The sequence below is a fragment of the Ambystoma mexicanum genome, chromosome 3q, assembly GCF_040938575.1.
Source record: "Ambystoma mexicanum isolate Mex_15411 chromosome 3q, UKY_AmexF1_1, whole genome shotgun sequence".
In the NCBI taxonomy this organism is placed as follows: Eukaryota; Metazoa; Chordata; class Amphibia; order Caudata; family Ambystomatidae; genus Ambystoma; species Ambystoma mexicanum.
Genome location: NC_090926.1, coordinates 1,169,263,673 through 1,169,288,651, shown reverse-complemented (window position 1 = coordinate 1,169,288,651; position 24,979 = coordinate 1,169,263,673). Strand labels below are relative to the sequence as shown.

The 24,979-nt window shown below is 49.1% G+C and overlaps 1 protein-coding gene across 1 annotated transcript in view; it reads left to right on the top strand.

Moving 5' to 3' along the window:
* The first annotated feature begins 681 nt into the window (after positions 1–681).
* NIBAN3 (niban apoptosis regulator 3) overlaps positions 682–24,979 on the top strand; it is a 402,636-nt gene continuing 378,338 nt past the window's right edge. Inside the window, exons 1-2 of the mRNA XM_069604007.1 lie at positions 682–859; positions 17,793–17,923. Of these exons, the coding sequence (XP_069460108.1) occupies positions 805–859; positions 17,793–17,923 (186 nt within the window). The 5' untranslated portion in view covers positions 682–804. The remainder of the gene's footprint in view (positions 860–17,792; positions 17,924–24,979) is intronic.

Genomic DNA, 24,979 nt, shown 5'->3' with positions numbered 1-24,979 from the left:
TTTTAATATGCGTTTAACCTGCCAGTCCCCGCCATGGGAGCGGGGGACGCAAAGTGGTGAAAGGGTGTTATCAGCAATAGTGGGCGACTCCCAAGTTTCTGTGACAAGAGGTACAGAGAAAAGGGGGTGACTTTTGAGCTGAGTAGCTCACTCCCTGATGGCGTGTGCCTACAGCTGGTAGAGATTTTGGGGGGGACTGAGGACGAGCAGTGGAGACAGGATGACTTAGACGGTGCGTGCGGTGAGCAGAAGCAAGACGGGGGTATGATGGGGAGCAGGGGGGGGGGATACCTGTGAGCTGCCCTCGAATGTGGGGAACCTGCTGGTCCGGTGTGGGGTGAGCGCTAGAGTGATGAGAGAGATCGCCCCCCCTGCCCCACGATACTGGGTGTCAGTACAGCTTCTCTTGAGGACTGCCTCGTGGCACTCCTAGACGCTTGATACAGGCAGGGCATGGGATGCCGGCAGCTGGTTGGTGGGTGCCTGTTTGACACTGCCTTTCAGTGGCTTTCGGAACGGAAAACACTGGCGTGCTGACTGCCGGGCGTGAGTTGTCGACACCAAAGCTGGTCTCTCCCTGGCTGGGGCCAGTTCCATGTGTGTCTGTGTGTGTGTGTGTGTGTGTGCGCGCGCGCGCGTCCAGCGCTTGTTTTGAATATTCATCAGTCGCTGGTGGGGAGGTGTCCGGCAGTGGCACAAGGCTGCATGCAGAGGGCCCTTGGCTGAGCACATCTGAACGACTCTCTCGCCCCGGAGTGCCAGGGTGCTGTGTCACGATGGCCACGGGGACATGCTAGCGGGAAGATGGGCGGCGGGTACTCCAAGCAACCGGACGTGGCCCAGCGGCGATACCTTCGAGGTACTTACCTTCTTGTTTATTCTCACACCGGCCAATGGGGCACCGTCATTGCCAGCGTGGGCCTGGCTGCAGGGGTTCCCCAGGGCCAGTGATATATGGGGACAGAGGGCATTGCAACAGGTAGGCACTGCAACAGAGGTGGACATCACGTATATACACACTCACAGGTGGCAGCACCCTACCTCTTGGTGCCATTGGCACCCCGCTCAGTTTTGGTGGATGGGTAGGAAAGAGCGCGTGCATTTCTAAAGATACTCGACCAGCTTATCTGAAGGGGAATGCAGGGGTATGAGAAAGGTCTACCACTGGAGGAGGGATCTGGCCGAGCAGACTGGCACCTCTTCGGTGCTGGCCTAGCTGCAGAACCCACATGACTGGTCTGAGCAGGTGGGCATGTCTGCAGGGCATATCTGGGCATTGCTAGGAAGGGATGTATTGTTACATTGCCAGCTGAATGGGCACGCATTGTCATATGCCATGTGGGGTATTCTATATGGCGACTTGTTAGCTGCTTTAAATCCCCCAGCGCACCCTCAACATACAGAATGACACGCATGCGCCATACACATGCAACGTTGCCATTGTTACTGTGTGCTAGAAACTTTGGCGAGTATGTTGTCAGCTGTCGAGCCAGGATGCCAGCGCTCCCATCCCACTCCCCACACGGTGTGATCCTGGACAAATCGCATTCGCACCCCCGCCCCATTTCCTTTGTGTGCCACATTTGGGGGTGCTTGGAAGCAGGAGGCTAAACCCATGCTGTAATAATAGCCAGCCGTTTACTTCTCTTAAATCAGTGGTGCTTCTATCGCGACCCATGCCGCGGCTGAAGGGGTTAGGGGGAAAGGGACGATTGTGTGGGGGATTCTGAGCTGCTGGTAGGGACTTTGTGGGGCACACCATAGAATGGGCAGAGGAGGCCTGACCGGCGAGAATGGCACCCCGTTGATTCGGAAGTCCAGGCAGAGTTGTAGGGTGGGAGTAGGCGGCGTATTGCTTTCTTTACATTAACGGTGATCACAATGGCATGCTGCTTATTCTGAGATACTAACAGAATGTGATTGGTGGCTAATCAGCTGCCAGCCATTCGCCAATCCCTTACTCCCGGCTGCAGCCGGCATGCCAACATTAAGTGCACATAATGGTGCACAGGCTGCGGCATACATGTCATTGTCCCAGTAGGTCAGCCCCGTAAGGACGAAAGCATCTGCCGACCGTGCAGGGATTCTAACCTGGGTCCTGCTGCAGGAGATAGTAAAATCCACGCAGCATGCGCTGAACCCACGGAGCTGTCCTCATACCATTATTCCTCGTCACGGCTGAAGCGTTCGGGTCCTCGTGCTGGGTTTCTTGTTATAGCCCCCCACCTCTTGCCCTGATGCTCTTGCGTGTTTGTTCCATAATGTTGCCGTGCCCAGAAAGCCCTGGCGATGTGGCCGTCCATGTGTGGATTGGCAGCACACAACCCCAGGGAAAGAGGGGTGGCGGCAGGAAGTGTTGACTTGAAGTCATCGTTTTGCACCCCCTCCTCAGGTGTAGGTGTAACCGACGGAATTAGCCCATGTCACCAGTCCCAGAAGACTAAACACCAGGCGATGCCCAAGACCGGGGAACCTGGTAACCACGCTGGGGAATAGGTGATTCAATGTATACATCGAACCAGGAGTGAACGCAGTGGGCCGAGTTTACACAGCGGCAGAGGCTTCGGTTCTATAGATATCGATTTGCATTGTCCCGATCGGCCTGGCGGGCACAGGGTGCCTGCTTCTACTCACACAAAAAGAATAGCGCGGGGGCAAGCCTGACCTCGGTGTTGGGCATGGTGCGAGGCTGGGGGCTAGCTGGGTAGTACAAGCACAGGGCCACGTTCACACCAGTCGTGGACACGAGCTGTAAGCAGAAGCGATAGAGAAGGGGTCACTGTCAGCTTAAGACCTGGGCTGTGAAGAGATTACCTGGGTGATCAGCTAAGGTCCTGCCCATAAAGAGAAAGGGTCACTGTCCCGTAGAGTGACCTCGGCCTAAGTCATGGGCTGGCAAGCTATTACCTGGGTGATCAGCAAAGGTGCTGCCCATAAAGAGAAAGCGTCACTGTTCCGTAGAGTGACCTCAGCATAAGTCATGGGCTGGAAAGCTATTACCTGGGTGATCAGCTAAGGTTCTGCCTATAAAGAGAAAGGGTCACTGTCCCGTAGAGTGACCTCAGCCTAACACATGGGCTGGCAAGCTATTACCTGGGTGATCAGCTAAGGTGCTGCCCATAAAGAGAAAGCGTCACTGTCCCGTAGAGTGACCTCAGCATAAGTCATGGGCTGGCAAGCTATTACCTGGGTGATCAGCAAAGGTGCTGCCCATAAAGAGAAAGCGTCACTGTCCCGTAGAGTGACCTCACCATAAGTCATGGGCTGGCAAGCTATTACCTGGGTGATCAGCAAAGGTCCTGCCCATAAAGAGAAAGCGTCACTGTCCCGTAGAGTGACCTCGGCCTAAGACATGGGCTGGCAAGCTATTACCTGGGTGATCAGCTAAGGTCCTGCCCATAAAGAGAAACCGTCACTGTTCCGTAGAGTGACCTCAGCCTAAGACATGGGCTGGCAAGCTATTACCGGGGTGATCAGCAAAGGTTCTGCCTAGAAAGAGAAAGGGTCACTGTCCCGTAGAGTGACCTCAGCCTAAGACATGGGCTGGAAAGCTATTGCCTGGGTGATAAGCAAAGGTTCTGCCTATAAAGAGAAAGGGTCACTGTCCCGTAGAGTGACCTCAGCATAAGTCATGGGCTGGCAAGCTATTACCTGGGTGATCAGCTAAGGTCCTGCCCATAAAGAGAAAGCGTCACTGTCCCGTAGAGTGACCTCAGCATAAGCCATGGGCTGGTAAACTATTACCTGGGTGATCAGCAAAAGTGCTGCCCATAAAGAGAAAGCGTCACTGTCCCGTACAGTGACCTCAGCATAAGACATGGGCTGGCAAGCTATTACCTGGGTGATCAGCAAAGGTGCTGCCCATAAAGAGAAAGCGTCACTGTCCCGTAGAGGGACCTCAGCATAAGTCATGGGCTGGCAAGCTATTACCTGGGTGATAAGCAAAGGTCCTGCCCATAAAGAGAAAGCGTCACTGTCCCGTAGAGTGACCTCAGCCTAAGACATGGGCTGGCAAGCTATTGCCTGGGTGATCAGCAAAGGTGCTGCCCATAAAGAGAAAGCGTCACTGTCCCGTAGAGTGACTTCAGCATAAGTCATGGGCTGGAAAGCTATTGCCTGGGTGATCAGCAAAGGTTCTGCCCATAAAGAGAACGCGTCACTGTCCCGTAGAGTGACCTCAGCCTAAGACATGGGCTGGCAAGCTATTACCTGGGTGATCAGCTAAGGTTCTGCCTATAAAGAGAAAGGGTCACTGTCCCGTAGAGTGACCTCAGCCTAAGACATGGGCTGGCAAGCTATTACCGGGGTGATCAGCAAAGGTTCTGCCTAGAAAGAGAAAGGGTCACTGTCCCGTAGAGTGACCTCAGCCTAAGACAAGGGCTGGAAAGCTATTGCCTGGGTGATAAGCAAAGGTTCTGCCTATAAAGAGAAAGCGTCACTGTCCCATAGCGCGACCTCAGCATAAGTCATGGGCTGGCAAGCTATTACCGGATGATCAGCAAAGGTTCTGATATAAATATAAAGGGTCACTGTCCCCTAGAGTGACCTCAGCCTAAGACATGGGCTGGCAAGATATTGCCTGTGTGATCAGCAAAGGTTCTGCCTATAAAGAGAAAGTGTCACTGTCCCGTAGAGTGACCTCAGCCTAAGACTTGGGCTGGAAAGCTATTGCCTGTGTGATCAGCAAAGGTTCTGCCTATAAAGAGAAAGGGTTACTGTCCCGTAGAGTGACCTCAGCCTAAGACATGGGCTGGAAAGCTATTGTCTGGGTGATCAGCAAAGGTTCTGCCTAGAAAGAGAAAGGGTCACTGTCCCGTAGAGTGACCTCAGCCTAAGACATGGGCTGGAAAGCTATTGCCTGGGTGATCAGCAAAGGTTCTGCCTAGAAAGAGAAAGGGTTACTGTCCCGTAGAGTGACCTCAGCCTAAGACATGGGCTGGAAAGCTATTGCCTGGGTGATCAGCAAAGGTTCTGCCTAGAAAGAGAGAAGGTCACTGTCCCGTAGAGTGACCTCAGCCTAAGACATGGGCTGGAAAGCTATTGCCTGGGTGATCAGCAAAGGTTCTGCCTAGAAAGAGAAAGGGTCACTGTCCCGTAGAGTGACCTCAGCCTAAGACATGGGCTGGAAAGCTATTGCCTGGGTGATCAGCTAATGTCCCGCCTACCTTGTATCCACAGCTGCTACTGATGCCTTTGTGTAGAAGCGTACAAGAGATGACATAGAGTCCTGTGACACCTCACTGCAACCTGTCGCCAGATGCTGTTTCTCAAGCAACCCACCTGACTAGTGTACTTTAATGCTACCACTCTGGCTGTGTTTTTAGGCCATTGCAGGCCACACATCAGTAGCTTGTGTGTAGTGGGCAACACAATTCTTGTGTATATCTGTGATGAAGGTCTAGACTCAATGTGGTGATGCTCAAAGTCCTTATGTGATAAATTAGAGGCATCGAAACCCTGTTGGACTCCTGGAACCATTGTGGTGCAGCTCACTAGTTACAAGCCTTGTGTAATTTACTCTGGGCTTCAAACCAGAGATGCACTGCTGTGACCTGCAAGGCGGAGCTCACAAGTTACAACCCTTATCTAATTCACGCTAGGCCTCAAACCAGAGAGGCACTGCTGTAACCTGCAAGGCGGAGCTCATGAGTTACAACCCTTATGTAATACACGCTGAGCCTAACCAGAGAGGCACTGCTGTAACCTGCAAGGCGGAGCTCATGAGTTACAACCCTTATGTAATACACGCTGAGCCTAAGCAGAGAGGGGCTGCTGTAACCTGCAAGGCGGATCTCACAGTTTAAAACCCTTATGTAACACACGCTGAGCCTAAGCAGAGAGGGGCTGCTGTAACCTGCAAGGCGGATCTCACAGTTTACAACCCTTATGTAACACACGCTGAGCCTAACCAGAGAGGCACTGCTGTAACCTGCAAGACGGAGCTCGTGAGTTACAACCCTTATTTAATACACGCTGAGCCTAACCAGAGAGGCACTGCTGTAACCTGCAAGGCGGAGCTCATGAGTTACAACCCTTATGTAATACACGCTGAGCCTAAGCAGAGAGGGGCTGCTGTAACCTGCAAGGCGGATCTCACAGTTTACATCCCTTAAGTAATACATGCTGAGGCTAACCAGCAAGGCATTGCTGTAACCTGCAAGGCGGAATTCACAAGTTACAACCCTTATGTAACACACTGCAGGTTTTAAATCTGTGATGCTTTGCTGGTAACGCTGTAGAGCTCCTACCTAATGTGCAGTACTCCTATAGTAGAGCTACTCTGTTGTACTGCTGGGCTGTCGGTGGAGGAGGTCACAGCCCTCGTGTTGACAGTCCTTGTCTAATACCACTGCCGGTGCAATACTCATGATGCGATTCTCACAGTACTCTGAAGGACACTCTGTCTCTGGAGCACGATTCATGCTGCCAGTACACAGCACTCACCGGTGTGCTTGTGCAACTCTGCTCAGATGTGGCTTCAGCCATAGGGCCTCATCACGAGTTGGGCTGCAGCGCTTAAATGCGGCGGAAACAGTATTACCACTGCATTTAAGGGCTGGCACTCTCACGAGTTGGCAGCTAAATGGGCTGTTTAGCATTTTTCTGGAGGTGAAAATCCTTTTTTTCGGTGGTATTACCGCCGGCTGTAATAGCCTGCATTACTAGCGCTGAAAATGCCCCATTGGATGCAATGGGCCCAATGGGGAATGGGGATTTACTGTTAACGCCCACCCATTATCTGGCAGCAATACTGCCGGACCAGTGGTGCTAAGGCTATTACAGTCGGGCGGTATTACAGCCGAAATACTGGCCAACTCGTGATGAGGCCCTAGTCTTTTATTGCAAGCAGAGCCTCAGATCTAGACACTCTGCTGAAAAGAGACATTATTAGGCTGAACACGAGCTCCAAGACTTAGGGCGTCACGCTTGTCCAGCCACGCACCTATGCCCTGTGACTCTCCATCACTACCGTAGCTCTCCCATTCTCGTGATTCGGCCTCCTCTCTTTTGACAGTCTCCTTAAGGAGTCTACCCGTGGTTCTGCTGACTCTTCCACGTGGCTCTAGCCAAAGGCTCTCCCTTCGCTTCAGTGACTCTTCGGGGACTCTGTTGACCTGCCTCCTAATGGCTCTGCTTCTGCACATGGCTCTCCCTTCTCCTCATGACTCCCCCAACACTCCGTTACCCTGCCTCCACTCCATGCAGCTCTGCTCTCACACACGGCTCTCTCTCCCTCAGGGGTCCCGAGTGACTCTTCTGCCCCACATGGCTCCCTCTTTCCCTACAGTCCAGGGAACCCGTCCCCTGAGGCGTTTCTCCCACACATGCTTCTCATCGTCTCCTGGCGCCCCCCCTTTAGTGATTCTTCCCCACATTGCGCCCCCTTCTCTCAGAGGACCTCCTCTGCCCGTGTCTCTACTCCCATGTCACTGTGTCTCTACTACTACCCACAAGACTCTCCCTTCCCCTTAGTGGTCGAGGTGCACAAAACAAAAAAGTGCAACCATGTCCCATCTGCGGTATCGGGTAATATTGTCCCCATATATAATGTCGCCATGCATATAGTCGCCGGGAAACAGCATAGGCGATATTATATATGGGGACAATATATGGGGCAAATGGGAGTTGGGGGTTGCAGGTATCAGCGGAACCCTTAAAACAAATTGGGGTTTGCTGGGGTGTCCCCCACAGGTTCCCTATGATAATGTTGCCACAAAAAACGGCGCCATTCCTGTATGGCAACATTTTTGCGGGGACATTATCACATGGAACCCCTCTGCCCCCTTTTCTGCCCTCTCCACTCCCCTCCCAATTCAAACCCCATATCTGGGTCATTCCTTTCTACCACTCCACCCCCAAAACGCTGTTTTTTACAGCAGGTCTTGGGAGACAGGAGAAACCCAAATGTGCATTTAAATGACCACCATTAAGGTGTCGTTGTCCCCACAGCATTCAACTTTGCACAGGCTATACTTCCAATCTCCCGCCATTGGCATCTTAAAGGGACGTGCCCAGGACTATAGCCACGCGCACCCCTCCGATTGCCTGCAAACAGTGCTGCTTCTACAGCAATTCAAAGGCAAATCGCCGCGGAGCTGGCCTTTATGGATGCTTAAGAATGGGCGTTGCGTGCCAAGCCGGCCAGCATCTGCGAGATAGCGGGCGGGCCCAGGTTCGAATCCCCAGCAGGGGAGAAGCAAAACAAAACAAAACCAAGGTGGCCTTCCCTGCCGCACTGGCACTGTACTCTGGGTCGCATAAAGTAAGGGAACAATGCCGCATTTCCCCGAAAAGTAAGGACGTGTAGCCTTGTGTTCCCCCACACTTCAACATCTGCTTCCTCTGGAATCTTCCTTCCCTCCCTTCACCCATCTCCCGGGGCCTCTTATCATGAACGTTGCTATCTCTCTCTTTCCCGTCTCCCTGTAGCTTTACCCCCACAGGTGGCTCACCCTTTCTCATGATGCACCATTCTCCCCACCAACCCTCCCTCCACTCCATAGGTGCCTATTCCTAAGCCGTCTCCACTCCCATGGCTATTCCTTGCGCATGGCTCAGTTTCCCGCGTGGCGCCCCTCTAGTGCAAGCCGCCCACCCTCCCGTTCTCTGGCTCTTGCGCGTCCCCCTCATTGGAGAACTGGATGCTTGTAGATGGTTTTTAGGCCTCTGTCCCTTGTTCCCTGGCGGTGGAGAGCCCCACTCGCCAGCATTCTTGGCAGGATGGCCGCGCGGCTGCAGAGAATGTCAGAGGGGACGCTCGGGCCCTCGCACTGGGCACACATTGTCAGGCTTGCCCCGCAGTCTGAGCCAGCACCGAGCATTTCAACAATCTCCCATTTGTTTGGAGAGGATGTGCAATGTATTTCTGGCTTCAGGCTTCTGATTCATGCGAGCAGTGTGCAGCCACAGGTGATGGGCGTGGGGGCAAGAAAGAGCGCCCCAAGATCTTTCGGGGGTTTTGGAAGATGCCATGAATAGTCGAGGCCACCCACTGGACCAGCAGCAAGGCTCTTTCCATGGCAGAGGCGCATCTGCTGCCTTGTGCATTCATCATTCACAGCCAAGCCAGATGGGCACAGAGAGGCGCCATACTGGCTCTTTCCACGGGCCCTTCAGCTGCCTTGCCACAGGACAGCCACTCGTGTCTGGTTTCCATGGTGACCTGATGCATCCAGTACTTGTACATTCTGGTTGGGTGGTTGGTTGGTCTTACTGTCACATGCTACAAGAACCCTACCCAACCTCCTTCTCAGGCAGAGGTCTTCAAACTGGGGGGCTGCCCCCTGGGGGCACGAAGGATGTCCAGGGGGTGAGGGAAAGACTCTTTAAAAGGGATTGAGAGGACTGTTTATAATATAAAACAAGGATTAAGGTGACTGCTTTTAATAGAAAATATAAGCAGTAGAACCATCTGCTGGGACCCCCATGGTGGGAGGTACGGGAGGGGCTCTGTATGAAAAGGTTGGAATAATACTGCCCTAAGGTGACGGACCAATGGCAATCCAACGCTGGCCTCTGCACTTGGAAATATTGTAAACCATGCAGGGCGGGCGCTGCTATGCAGCTGAGTGCAAGTGTGATCCGACCCCTTCCTTTCCTCTATCCAAGCCCTGATAGACCCAGAACATTAACTGTCCTGGGTGATGTTGGCCCAGCAGTCAGTGCTTTAAGTGGGCCGGGGCCTCCAAAAAGTGAGGCTATTCTGGGTCCCTGCCGAGGCCCCCCTGTTCCCACCACTTCACGGGGGGTCCTTGTCCCGCCACAGCCGCAACGGGAGATGAGCCCGCTGTCATCAAGCCAGGCAGCTGTGATTGATAGAAGTGCAGGGCAGTCACAGCTTTGCTCAAACTAGTTTGCGGGAAGCTGCGGCTGGCTGGCACTTGTTAGCCACAGCTCAGGAAAGCACCCCACCATTGACACCCCTTTGTCTCCACTGTTGTGTCTTAACAGGAGTGGAGACAAAGGGGTGTTAATGTTTGACCCATTAACCCCATGGCTGAGACATTAGCGTCTGAAAGCCTTCACTTCAGGGGGAAAGCCCATAACCTCCCAGCCATCACTGCTTTCCTTTTGCAAATGACCATTGCTATTCATGCGTTATTTGCAAAAGGTAGATGTGCTGAAAGGCCAAATCTTTATTACTGGACATGTTGTAATTTTTAAAAGCGCTAGTCCAGAATTCAAAGGGTTGGCTCTTAGCACTATACTAAAATGACCACTGTTTTCTTTCAAGTGCTGTCCTGGTTGCCCCCCCACCCCCAATCTCCTGCTAGCAAGGGAGCACGCCATAATAAATCGTGAAGGTGAACCCCCTGAAGAAGGTTTTATTCAGCGGGATGATGGGGGGGGGCTCCTATTTTGTATTAATCGATTTTATATTTTCAGATTTTTATTTGACGTTTTTGTACTTCGAATGTGTCAGTCCTTGAAGCCACACTTCTGCACTCTCTGTGCACGCTGCACTCTCTCAAGTAATGAGTATAAATATCAAGGCAAATATTACGCGTGTGAACATGTCACTCGCAGGTCCCAACTGAAGCACATAACCAAATTGGGTGACGCTTGGGCAAATCATTTCATTTAGCAGAGGCTTTTCAGACACTTGTGAGCTCCCAAAAGTAAGCCACCAAAGTGTGCTGTTAAGAAAAGCCTCGCTCAGTTTACTATAGTGTATCACTGACAAACGTGGATGGTGAAAAAGCTTAGTTTTGGTATGTATTCACCACACAAAGCAATATTGTTTCCAAATGTGTTACGTTGGGTGTCCTGGTTATGGCTGGTGTTTCTCGTAATCAAAATGGTTTCCGTACATTTAAACGGATAAAAGCAAGTGTGTTTTGTTATGTTTGAGAACATGTTTATGCTGCATTGCATTTAAGAGGCACGGTCCAGTTGAGGGGCAGATGAAATTGGACCAAAGATTCTGCATACTAGATGAATGAAGATTGCTCATGCTAAATGCACTGGTCAGTCTTGATTCTATTAAAGACACGGAGGCGAGCATTATGCTTAACTCTTTAATTTGCCACCAACACAGCATTTCAACATTTTTAATAAACTTTTTCAAAACAAATGTTTCTTTCTGCTTTCAGTAAAAGAAATCTTTAGTTTAAAAGTTTGTTTCTCTTTCCAGAGGCCCTATATTGATCTCCTACAAATCCCAAGACCCTCCTTGTAAACAATAGTCCTTCCTCCACCAATCCCCTCCCCTATAAGGACTCCTCGTACCAGGTTCCTTCCTCTTTCTTTGCAGAAAATCTCAAGTCAGAATAACTTTCCAACTTTAAATTCCTCCTCGAGGCAGTTGCGGTCCTGGCTTGCTACCCATAAGGTCCAACGGGACAACTGGGATTACTTTTGCCATGGCTAGCGATGCTTTCATGCAGGTTTCTGTTCTTCTCCTACGAGAGACACAAAATAATGTAAGGGAGGGAATGCGATGTTCTGTCTCAATCTGAACAGTTTCACTTACATTACAAAGTCAATCTTATTTCATCTTTATTTGCATTCATTTGGGTGGGATATAATGCTCGCCTCCTTGTCTTTAATAGAATCAAGACTGACCAGTGCAGTTAGCATGAGCAATCTTCATTCTATGACAAGACGGAGGCGAGCATTATGCTTGTTCAAAGCTCTGTACCACCCTACTGGCCATTTCTGACACTGGCTTAAAATAGAAAGTCTTAAAAGTAGATTCTGAGGACCAATCAGCTGATTTCATGATGTCTTGTAAGGACACTCCTACTGAAAAGGCTCTAGAAGCCATTGCGCCTCTAACCGAATGGGCACCAAAAAGGGTTAAATCAATGCCTGCCCACTGCATCACTTCCTTCACCCATCTAGCGATTGTCGCTGTAGCTATAGCATGGTGGGGCCTCCTACGCGCAATTAGCAATTGAGTGACACCTTGCGGCCTAACCAGCGCTGTAGCAGCTTCGTAGTCTTTAATGCACTGCGCTACGCATAGCTTTTTGTTAGCGAGAAAATAGGGATAGGAAATCACTCTGGAATCGGATTTTGTTCTCTGCACAATCGTAAACGCAATTCCTTCAGGATAAAAGATATTTTTGTCTATCTCTAATGCTTTTACATCTGAAACTCTCCGACATGCAGTCAGACAGAGTAACATCGCCAGTTTCCCTGAAAGCTGAGATCTGGATAGCTGACTATTTTCTGGCCATCTCATAAACAACTGTAGGATGTCACGGACGTCCCATAAGGTAGAATATTTGGGCTCTGGCGGCCTTTTTAATCTAATCCCTCTCAGTAGCCTGTGGACTGCTGGGTGTTCTCCTACTGGAGCTCCTTCCACCCTGTCGTGTCCTGCGGATAGGGCAGATCTATAAACTCCCAGCGTCCTGTAAGCACAGCCTTCGAGAAATGTGTTCGCTAGGAAGTTAAGGACCTGTACTACAGGTGCTGAAACGGGATCCAACTGCAGGTTTGTGCACCATCGCGCCCAGGCATCCCATGCCGAACTATAGCTCCTAAAGGTGGAAGGCGCCCAGGAATCTCTGACACAATCTGCAGCGATCTGTGAAATTCCTGGCAGTTCCCATCTCTTCCTGAAATTCTGCATGCTATGAGATGCAGGGAGCCCGCCTCCACTAAAGGGTGATACTGGCCGGATGGGCTGAGGAGGAGGTCCGGGCGATGCAGAATCTTCCTCGGAAAATCCAAGGAAAGTTCCATCACTACTGGAAACCAGGGCTGAGATTTCCAAAGGGGGAACACTAGTACCAACTCTGCTAGGTTTCTGCGAACCTTCGCTAGAAGTCTTGTGATCATTATGAAAGGCGGGAACACGTAATGAACTGCTCCTGTCCACGACTGTAGAAACGCATCTGTTCCCGCTGCACCCGGGTCCATCCTCCAACTGAAGTAATTGGTTGTCTGCGCATTCAGTCTGGATGCAAACAATCTGTGTGTAGGGGACCCCACACCTGGTTTAATTTGTGAAAGACTTGGGGAGGCAGTTTCCAGTCGCTGGAATCTGTCAGGTATCGAGAGTTCCAGTCTGCTACGTCGTTCTGAACTCCTGGAAGATATTCTGCTGCTACTGTTATCTGATGCTGAAGACAATAGTGCCAGAAGTCTATTGCTAGTTCTGCAGTTTTCTCGATCTGGTACCCCCCAACTTGTTTATGTATCGTACTGCAGAGACGTTGCCCATCTTCAACAGTACGGAGCACTTGACTCTGCCCTTGGTGAAAGACTGAACCGCGAATGAGCCTGCTAATAGCTAGAGGCAGTTTATGTGCAGATGTAACTCGTGCCCTGACCATTTTCCTCCGGTCTCTAACTGACCACATCTTGCTCCCCTCCCTGCTCTGCTCGCGTCGGATTCTATTATGAGCTCTGGCCCGTCGCCGAAGATGGCGCGACCGTTCCTGGCTTCCATGTTTTGCAGCCACCAGTGAAGCTCTGATTATGCTTCGCTGTCTAAGGTTATCAATTGATGGTAGCCCAGACCTCCTTGCAAGTGTCTGGTCTTGAGCCTCTGAAGGGCTCTGTAATGTAGGGGGCCCGGGAAGATGGCCTGAATGGAAGCTGTCAGAAGCCCTACTATTCTGGCTAGGTATCGAAGTGAGATGATCTTCTTCGTTAGGACTGTCTTGATATCCTTCTTTATCGCTCTCACTTCCTGGTTCGGGAGTTCGTGTTGCTTTCACTGTGTCTATGATAAACCCCAGGAATTCTATTCTTTGAACTGGCTGTAATTGAGACTTGTCGAGGTTCACCAGGAATCCCAGCGAAGATAGTAAGGTGAAAACCCAATGCACATCGTTGACTAGAGAGCATTTGTTCTGGTTTAGGATCAGAATATCGTCCAGATAAATTATGATCCGAAGACCTCTTTCTCTTATGGCCGCAGCAACTGGCCTCATCAGTTTGGTGAAGGCCCATGGGGCTGAGGCGAGACCGAAAGGAAGGCATTTGAAATGCCACACTTCCCTGTTCCAGCGGAAGCGTAGGTACCTGCGATGGGCTTCTGCTATGGGCACTGTAAAATAAGCGTCTTTCAGGTTTAGACGTGCTAGCCAATCTCTTTCGCGCAACAAGTCTCTGAGAAGATGGATTCCCTCCATCTTGAAGTGATTGTACTTTAGCCATTCGTTTAGGTTTTTTAGATTGATAACTGGACGGACTTTTTCTTTTCTGTGGACGAGGAACATATTGCTTATAAACCCAGGGGAAGACTGCGTCTCGCGTTCTATCGCACCTTTCTGGAGAAGCTTCCCTAGTTCGCTCTGAAGAAGCGCTGCTTCCTGCTCTGATAGGTGTTTCGCTTGCGGCTCTTGGCATTGAAAGGGATCGCCTGAAAGGTCTATGCGCAAGCCTGCTATGGCGTTTAAAACCCAAGCATCGCTGGATAATGCGCGCCAAGCGTCCAGAAATTGTAGGGTCCTGCCCCCCACTTGCACACTCGAGGTACTCATCACCAGTGGCGCCTGCATGTCTGTAGGATCCTCTTTGCCTGCAACCTCTCGGAAACCTCGTCCTGGAGGGGAAAAAGGCATCTTGTTGTCTTCCCTCCCAATATTGTGCTCTGTGACCTTGGGGCCTGCGATGATAGGAATATCAACCGGACGCTCGGCCCCTTTCTCGTCCGGTCCCAGCAAAAACTCTTCCGGGAAAGATTCTTTTAATGGAGCTCTGCGCTTTTTCGAGGGCTGAATAGGTTCCTACGAATTGCGACATCTCCTTCGCGAATGCTTCACCGAAAAGCAGACCTTTTGCTCCTTGCCCTGCTTCATACGATGCTAAGTTGCTTAGTTTTGAGTCAATTTTTAGGAGCACTCCTCTTCTCCTCTCAGAAGAGAGAGCGCAGTTGGCATTCCCAAGAAGCACATGGCTCTCTGCGCCCAGTTAGCTAGTACCAGAGGATCTATGGGGGTCCCAGTGTCCTTGGCTTTCTCAGCCAGATCCATAATTTTCACAAGTGGACCCGCTAAATCCAGTACCTTGTCTTGGCACCCTCTCCACGCTCTATCTACGCCCTTTATAATGTCTTTAGAAACGTTTGTTACAAATGTGACCATCTTCGGGTCTAGATCGGGGGTCTCCGATAACTTGTCAGGGAGGTCTGGGCGGGGACATTCTGCTCTCATGCGAGATCTTACTTCTCTCTCAAGTGGTTTGCGTATATGTTGCGACATGTAGAGCGCCACTTTCGGGGAAGGTATCCACTCAGATGATTTTGGATGCCTAATGGCCTCCGGATCAAACATATCGTTTGTGTCCTCCTCTTGATCTAGAGTCTCCTCTCCTGCTGCGGGGTGCCCTGGAAGGTCATCCTCTTCCCCTCCTTCATCGTCGGGCGAGTAGCCTTTGTCTATGTCCCCTAAATTATTCACCCCTGGGGCAGGGTGTCTGGGCAGACATTCTGCTGATTTTTCCAGGAAGGCCTTTTTTAATCTTGCGACAGGGTCGTCTGTCTTGTGGGGGTCTTGGTCAACCCTCCTTTCTTTGCTCGGGGGGGTCAAAGAGACTTTGCTCTTCCGAGTCTTACACCCCTGCTCAACCCCACTAAGAGGGTGTCCAGTCGACGGGCCTTCGCCTGGGCTAAGCGCCCTCTTTTTCCTAGGGGATTCCTGCTCTTTTTGTAATATCCATGCTTCAAGCATGTCAAGTCTCTGAGCAATAGGTTGAACTCCTTCCGAAACTGCTAGTGAAAGGGAGTCACCCAATACTTTTTTAAAAATGAGAGACTTGTCAGTTTCTTGAAGAGAAGGTTCTTCCTCCCACTCTTCCTCGGTATACTCAGGAGTTGTAGAATCTTCCCCTTCATAATGAGCCATAATGTCCTTAAGTTAGCAGAGCTAACGTTCTTTTTGTCGACTGAGAAGATCAGGCTCACAAAATGAGGCAGTATTAAGACTGCAGGCCTTCTGGAGTCACGCAAGAGTTTCTGTAATCGCACGTGCTCCGTGACAGAAAGTACATTTTTTTTTGTCAGAGGGCACTCCACGCAGCTTTTCTCCTCCCGCTCGCAATCGTAATACGAATGCCGGAGGGGCTCTGGGGAAGACGGGAAGGTTCGAGACCTCCCGCTTCGCCTACCGTGCGACGCGCTGTGGAGCGGGCCGGATGCCTCTCGCAGGCGAGAGCGCCCGCGGCTCCGGCTCCGCCTGCACAGTCTCCCGAAGTTCGGGTTAGTTCTATTCGTAGCGCGGCTCTTCCGAGCCGCTTTAATAAGATTTGGAGCGGGCGCAATGCCGTCGCTCTATAGATACACTTGCGAGAGCACTAATCATGGAAGAAATATAAAATAAATAATAATATTCAAAACTAGATATTTTTTTTTTATATATATACGCTGCGCATTAACGTTCAATATAGTTGAATAATATTCAGAAACGGAATTAACTTTAGAGTCACATTTAATAGAGAAAATAAGCACTTATCTCGTATGTTGGCAGCAAAATGAAAGAGGAAGGAACCTGGTACGGGGAGTCCTTATAGGGGAGGCAGGCACCGGATTGGTGGAGGAAGGACTACTGTTTACAAGGAGGCTCTTGGGATTTGTAGGAGATCAATATAGGGCCTCTGGAAAGAGAAACAAACTTTTAAACTAAATATTTCTTTTACTGAAAGCAGAAAGAAACCTTTGTTTTGAAATAGTTTATTAAAAATGTTGAAATGCTGTGTTGGTGGCAAAAAAAAGAGTTAAGCATAATGTTCGCCTCCGTCTTGTCATAGAATTACCAGTTGTGCATTTACTGTGAAAGTGGTGTGTACTGGTGTAAATGCAGTACGGATGCAAATGCAGTAGAACCCTCATTTTCGATCAAATGAAGCAATGTGCAGCAACGCTGGGAAGATAATCCATTAAATGCATGCTAACAGTAAAACTAGCCCTCGTATTCATTCAGAAATATGAATGTATATGCTGGCTAAGAGCAGGGCCCGTGAACTCGTGTACAGTTTAGGGGTATGAGGCTCAGGCAGCATACATGGACGTAGGTCTGAAATATCATATCTGATTTCTTATTTCACTGATGAACGACAGTGGCATCAAACGAGCGAAAGCTGTGGGGCTACTCTGCTGTATACTGTAGCATTATATTGCACTCTGTCACTATCTACTACACCCGGACATTAAGTGCTGCAGATAAGACACAGTGCAATTAAATGATTTGCCCAGGACCACACGTTTTGGTTGTACCAGCAGTGTTGCAGAGTATGCACTTAGTTATTTAGACGAGACCACCCCTGTTCATTTTTACAAGCTCTTCTTTAGGTCACACCCATCAAATGAGCTCCCCCCCCCATTTTCTTACCCCACTTAAAGAACTGCCAGCAGTCCTTTGTACTTTGTACTCGTGTACAGGGGTCTGCAAACTGCAGTTCTCCAGATGTTTTGGACTACACCCCCCCCCCCCATGGTCCCTTACTATTGATTATGCTGACTAGTGCTGATGGGAGGTGTAGTCCAAAACATCTGGAGAGCCAAAGGTTGCAGGCCCTGCTCAGGTACATGTTGAGGCCTCAGCTGCGAGCTTGGCAGCTGCCTGATCCTCAAACGGACTTGGTCATGCTGAGTGCTGTACTAGACACCAATTTCATACACTGGCCTTAACAGTGAACGTGAGGCTGTCAAAAGTTTTACCCCATTAAAAATGGGGTGAGTGGTGACTTCGGGTTCAGGAAATGGTACTGCTTGGCGAGCGCAGCCAACACTTGCCTCATGCAAATGGCGGAGATGCTAGCGAGAGAGAAAGTTACATTTACGTGTGTGGGAACCAGGGACTGACCACGCATTGCCTGTATCTGCATTTTCTCCTCAGGTCGCACCGAAGCCGTGGTCAAGACCTTCTTCCCCTACTACCAGCGGCAGGTGGCGGCGGCCACCTTGAGAAGGCTCTGGAGAGAGGCGGAGACACCAGGTGGGCCCAGCCGTCAGCTCCTGCAGTGCCAGGTGAGTGCCGTCCCCTACACATGTATTCATAAACTTCCCATGACGTCAAGACCGGAAGGACGGGACCATTTCTACCAAAGGAGGAGTTTGCGCCCATAGCTGAAAAATGCTGCATTCTTCTGTGGTGAAGGTAGGCTTAGGTGCTCACAGCAGGGGAGCTGACTGTTGATTGGACAGATTTTTAGGAAGTCACATTGAAAGAATAGGGACTTTCAGTGCTGATGGCTTTTCCCTGGGTGAACCCGGCCCCGCAGCACCCGCGTACTTAGCTGCCCCGGCTCACGGGCTTACGGGGGAAAAGTACTATGGTGAACCTGCAGTGTGGCTCTTGGACATTACATACAAAGAACAGAAACCTGCAAAAGTAAGGTGACAGAGTGGCCAATGTGAAAACTGCAAGAAAAGACCGCTTATTCTTTTATTTTTATTGACATGGCTGAATTATATTCAACCGTTCAATTTATACAATAGTATACAGGGGATAACATTTTCTTTTTATAATCATGCAGATAAAATAGTTAAGATGCAGATTAAATTTGAACTTATAAAATGAGTGTTAGCAACAAGAGAGCAGCAAACAACACCATAAAGATAGCAATTAAGATAGTAAAAAGGGGAAAAAAGAGAAAAAAAGAATCACTTGACATAAAGAAGATTAAAACTAGCATACACGAGTATTCTGCACTAGTTACTATAAGATTTAAATACATCCAGACAGTTCATGCTCTATTGTTGTAACAAAATTTACAATAATGTTCAATGTTTTCTAAGAAAACTTAACATCATAACATCACACATAGTCACGCCTGAGCCAACTGTACAATATACATTTTGGTAAGATAAAGTCGATGTAAGAATGTTAAAAACTTGACTCATACAAAGTTAGTGTGTTACTTCAAAACAAAAACCATAAAGACCACTTATTGCTTTCGAAATATGCCCACAAACTCTGAATGCCCGCCTGGCAGAACTGTGCAAAGTAATGGTTCTGACCAATGTGTCAAAGGCCTGTTTGGCATCTACTCAGAACCTTGCCAAACTATTCAGCCTCAGGGCCTTAGCCTACATGTAGCGGTACATGTTTGATGACAAGGTAGCACGCCTCGCCTACCCTGGTACTTTTATTCAGGTTACTTCTATTTGTATTTATTTGAAAAAGAGACATGCCATTTTAGACCAGAAATGGCTTACCATAGCACATTTACAGATGCAATGTTATTTGATGTTTGTTTAGTGCCTACTGCATCCATGGTTATGGTTTCAAAGCGCTGTGGGAGTGGAAGGCCCTTTGGAAGACTGTAGTCTGTACAAACATGAACCCAAACAGAGCATTACTTTGCATGCTAGTAGTCATTCGGTTTGGTGACTATTCAATCACCAGCAGAGAGGATTAGTTTTAAACATTATACACTTCTTGCAGAGCCTTGGGTTCGGGTGCAGAGATGACTGCTATGTTAGTCACTATGTGACAGATGGACCGAATCTTCCGGGTGCCTTAGCTGTATTCTATGGGTTGCAGTACAAGAGGGGCACTGGGTATTATAAATAGGCTTATCAACCCCTCGGGCAACTATCCACAATTGAGGGATCTGCTTTACTTTTAAATAAAAGTCTAGTACATGCATGAAGATATATTGGTTAAGAGCTCATCAGTGTAAAGAATAGCGTATAATGTAACATCAAAGTGTGTGCCATACAGTAAATGCCAGTGTTATTTTTAAGCAGTGTTGGGAGATTTAATTCCTCAATTGTGCATGTAAAGGAGTTCCTGTTGTTATTAGAATAAGACAGATGTGTGCCCTTGCACCTGTTACTTGCACTTAATTCCTGTACAAAACAAGTAGTAGTAGCAAAGGCAAAGGTTTTGGCTTTTGTTATAGGTATTATAAAATGTAAATGGTCTTACATAGTACCTGGCTGGCACTATTGTTGGCTTTGCAGTGCGTTGTTCTTTGAGAAAAAAGGGGGCAGGGTCATTAGTGGGACAGTGGGGAAGGCAGATGTGAAACCTCTGGTGTTGATGGGTGCAGGTCGGAAGTACCCAGTTCCTGAGTGCCAATTTGTTTTCTCTGGGTTTGGCGGCAATACTTGGCGTTGTGTTATCCATAGGAAAAACTCCAAGCTCCGATAGACTACAGTGCATTGGGTCTGGTTCGTTGGCCATATGGAAGAGTGCGATGGGGCTTAAGAGGAGCGCGTAGTCGTGGCATGGTTAGTGTTGCTGTGCTCATGGCTGGGCCTGTGGGAGGCTGCCGGGAAGGGGATTTGTGTGCGTAGTGTAGGGTGGTAGGAGATACTAGAGGAGGAGATGGTCAGCCAGTGGAAGGGTGGTGGGGGTAGACCTTACAAAAACAACCTGCAACCCTTAACTCCCACCATTGGCCTCTTGCATACATGTCCCATATCACTTGCTCACATCGCTGAGTCAATACCTCTGTTTCTCTCTCGCTTTCCCTCACATTGATACATTATATCTCATGTGCAACAAAACAAGCACCTGACCAGATGAGGGGGCAAGGGAAGTCTGTAAACTCCAGTATACCCTATGCTAGAGCTAAGGTTTATGGGAGTCAAGAACCTTTGGTTCAGAGAAAGGCCTACTTGAAATTTGAGGGTGCAGCCACTCATTTTGCCTTGCTTAGCATGCTGGTTGGCAGGCTGGGAGATGCCTCAAGCTCACTCTACCATACTTTGGCGCTGTGCCCAATGGCCTGCTGGGAATTCTGACTATCAGGGCAGGGCCCGTCTTGGGCAGGACAAAAAGGATTATTTGTCAGGCGTTCTCCAGGCATTGGTCGGGGCAGGGGCTAGAACCCCTGCTCATTTTGTCCACAGGGGTACCTTGCGGTCTCAATCAACCTCAGAGCACTTCTCACACAGTCCAAAATCCCCCCTCCACCGCCACCAACAGACACAAACTCACCAGGTTTTGACGCGGCAGCAGGCATGCAGTATCCGCGCGATGCTGCAACCCTGCAGGAGATTCTTCACAGTGGAACATTGAGCAGAAAAGATGGAGCGTGGGGCGTAGATTCCTCAAATATGTGCTGCGCCTTGGTGTAAAAAAGGGGATGGGGAGGTGCAACGGCAGCAGGATGGTTACACGCAGTGTGTCGGAAGTGACAGAAAGGGGTTATGGGGGATATGATGGACTTTCCAATGAGGCTACAATCTTGGGTTTGCTGTCTCTCTGGCCCCTTTCTAGATACGTCTCAGATTTGTCCTTACTTGTGCCACAGCTAAAATGATGAGATCATGGCAAAGACAGCCATGCTTTGTTCATCCAGATTCTAAGGGATGTTCTTCCCAGGGTAGGGAGGGGATGTGCACTGTTCCCCACAGGGGATCTCCATGTTCCACCTCACCCATTAACAGCTATTTACACAACAGACAAGAAGAAGTAGGAGGGAGGCTGTTGGGCTTTCACTCTGAGGTACCTGGGGTGTTGACTGAATTGGGCTCTTACATTTACTACTTCTACACAAGTAGGTAAAATGTCTTGGGGACATGTCATAGAAGGCATTAGAAATACCCCACACTCACTCCTAAAATAGGCAGCTGCTGTGTGTACCCTCTGTGACCACAAAAGCATTGGTACATTGTCCTCCCTCTGTCCCGTGCTAAACCAGCGGAGAATTCTAAACCGAGGAAGTGCAGCAAAGAAGAAGCATACAGCTCCATGGATAGTGAGCAAAATGGCATTTATGAGGCTAGGATCAGACATTTTGTAAATGTCTAGGCTACTGTGTAACCTGGGTATAGAGTGGTAGAATGCCCCCTTGCTGTAACAGCTGTAAGAGCCCCTTTACTCTGCCATGGTGTGTGAAGACATGTGCCACACACACAGGGAGCTGTGAGGCATTGACATTATATGATTGGGTACTTCAGCCCTTTTCTGGCTATATGCCATGTTATGGCCAGATCCAAATGGCAGTGCTTGGGAAGCTCTAGTCCTTGATTTCTAACGACTTCTATTATATATTAACAACAATGTTTATGGTGCATAGTGGCTGTCAGTGTTATTTTTAAGCTGTCTTCTGACATATTATGTCTTAATTGTGCATGCAAATGAGTTCATGTTGCAATTAAAATAAGACCGAGGTGTGCTTTTGCACTTAAGTTCAGTAAATAACAAGTACTAACAAAGGAAAAAGGTTTGGCTTTTGTATAGGTATTAATTAATGTAATGTAAGTAGTCTTGTATGGCGCCCATTCTGGTGGTCTCACTGCTCTTGGATCAGCAAGAATAAAGGGGGTGGGGTTCATCAGTGGGACAGTGGAAAAGGCATATGCGAAACCTGTGGTACAGGTTAGAAGTACATTATGACAATTCTGATGGTAACCGACCAGAAACGATACTCGAGAAAGAGGGGATTTTATGGTTTACTCTATGCGCCCCTATGGAATAGAGGATGTTACATTTGAGACCATGGATGATGAGATAGTATTCCAAGTCACTAGTAACTAACTCGGTTCCAGTAGGGAGGATGCTGGATGAAGGGGTGCTTCTGCATTGGCCAGTAGGAAATTTTAAGCAGAGCTTTGAAGAGATCCAAGGTTGATTTAGCTTTGATTGGGATGGGTAGCGTATTCCATTACTGTGGGGCGAGTTGGGAGATGGGGTCAAGTGAGAGGAGGCATGGAGTGGAGGGAACGGAGATGCAGTCGGCCAGGTACTGAGGTAAGCCAGTTCATAGCTTTGTAGACCATGGGAAGGAGGTTGGAAAGGAAGCGCTTATGCATGGGGAGCCATCCAGTGTGATGTCTCTAGGTAAACGTGGGGGAGGATCTGCATAGGTTTTAGAGATGTTTCTAGAATTTCTTCATTTTTGAAACATAAATTACCATTACATTTCATTTTGCTTGGGTGACAGCCCTTTTCCTCTCTCCACCTGCCCTGAGGTTCACATGCCTGCACCTTTCCTGGTCCCGACTGGTGCGCGTGAGCTTGATATGATATGATATGGCATTTATAACGTGCCAATACACAAGTGTTTCAAGGTGCGACGAGGCAAGGGAGGGGAACAAAGGGAGGACAAACAATGATCCTACTAGGCCACGCGTCATTCAGATCTCGCAAGTGCGTGGGAAGGGGGCAGGGGCAGTGCAGTACATGGGAATAGATCATAACAATAAGTAAAGTAACGGCCAGCATGTGGCAAGTGCATGGGTAAGTGCAGACATCAGGTGTCAAGGGCTGGTAGGGGGACTGTAGGGGTACAGAAACAGTCCCAAGTGCGGGGGTTGCCAGGCGGGAAGTGCAGGTGTGTGATGCTGGCGGGGGAAGGACCTGGGCCCGAGATCAGAGGTGTCCAGGTAGCCAGTGCAGTTCATGTTACAGCCAGGGGGTCAGCAGAGGAGAGGAGGAGAAAAAGCAAAAGCAAAGAGAAAGGTTTTGAGGTGCTCCCAGAGCCGTAGATGGTTCTTCTCAAGTTTAAGGGAGCCAGGGAGGCTGTTCCAGAGTGAGGCACTAGCCGAGGAAAGAGATCTACCACCAACTCGTTGCTTGGAAAAGCAACTGACCCTGAGGGAGTTTGAGGTGGATGAACGAAGAGCTTGTGAAGGAAGATATTTAGGAAGAGAGAGTTGGAGGTATTGAGGCCCTAGGCCCCAGAAGGTCTTGTGCCGATGCAGAAGGTTTTGAACTTAATCCTCAGAGCAACTGGGAGCCAGTGCAGAGATTTCAGTCCTGGGGAGATACGATCCCTGGGCTTGAGGCCAAGGACAAGTCTTGCAGTCCTGTACTGGATGAGTTGCAAAGGGCGAAGAGTAGAGGCAGGCAGATTTAGAAAGAGGCTGTTGCAGTAATCCAGACTTGAGAGAACCAGGGCTGTGGAGACATTGAGCTTCTGTGGGAAGGAGAGAAAAGGAAGAATCCCTCTGAGAAGATGCAGTTGGTAGGGTGACTTCTTAGAGACGTCAGAGATGTGAGGAGAGAAGGAGAGTATGGAATCGAAGATGACCCCAAAGATTTTAGCCTTGCAGGTGGGAGCAGGAAGAGGGCCAAGAGAGGCCGGCCAGAGAGCTACAGGAAAGGAGGGAGCGGGTGTGCCGATGAGGAGAATCTGTCTTACTGGCATAAGGCAGAGGTCATTGGTGGCACACCACTCCTGGATAGTAGACAGTCAGAGATGAGCGAAGTAGAGGAGGAGGCCGAGGGTAGCCTACAAATGAGCTGGGTGTCATCCGCATAGCACTGAAAGTTGGGGCAGAGAGCGGCGATGGGCAAGTAGTGCCAGGTATTGGTTGAACAGCCAGGGAGAGAGGTTGGTCTCCTGGGGGATGCCACAGGTAGAGAAAACGATAGAGGAGAGGAAGGACCCAAGTTGGACTTTGGCCCCTCTCAACCAATCTAAGTCATCACTCAACTGTCAATTTATATGTCATTTCAATAGTTTATTAGCCAAAGCCATACACATTATTAAGTATAACACAAATGTCAAATGCACATTCATACAATTTATTTTTTTATTTGTATATAATATTAAAGATTTTTTACAAAAGAAGAAGAAACACTGAAAAAGTTAAGTAAAATAGTTCAGTCAAAAGTTCCACATTTCTCGCTGAGTAGTAGGTTTCGTCTTCAAATCTGAACCAACAGTTTGTCTGGTAAATTGATGTGGTGCAGTATTTTATAAGTAGCTAACAGCCACTTCGTATTGTCACCGCCAATCAGTTTGGCCCAGCATGTTGGTTCTGAGCGAAGGTTGGCAAAATCAGCTCCAGATATCGGGCTCTAATCTGTTGGTTACCTGGGCAGTGCAGCAAAAGATGACAAATGGTTTTTTGTTGTTGTTGGGAATGGTACAAAATCAACAGCTATTAGTGCTTGAAAGTCCTCTAACTGCCAAGATTTCATTAGTGGGAAGCAAGTTTAGGCGGGCTCTTAGTAAAAAGTCTCTTCCCTGTCTGCACGGACATTTTTTGATGCATGGCTGTAGTTCATTTAGTTTTTTTGTGTTTGTTAGCAAGTGGATAGTCCGTTTGTTATTTGCTGCTGCCTCTAATGTCTCTAGTCTAGCTGTTTCAGTTTGTTTTGAATTCTCACTGGATTGT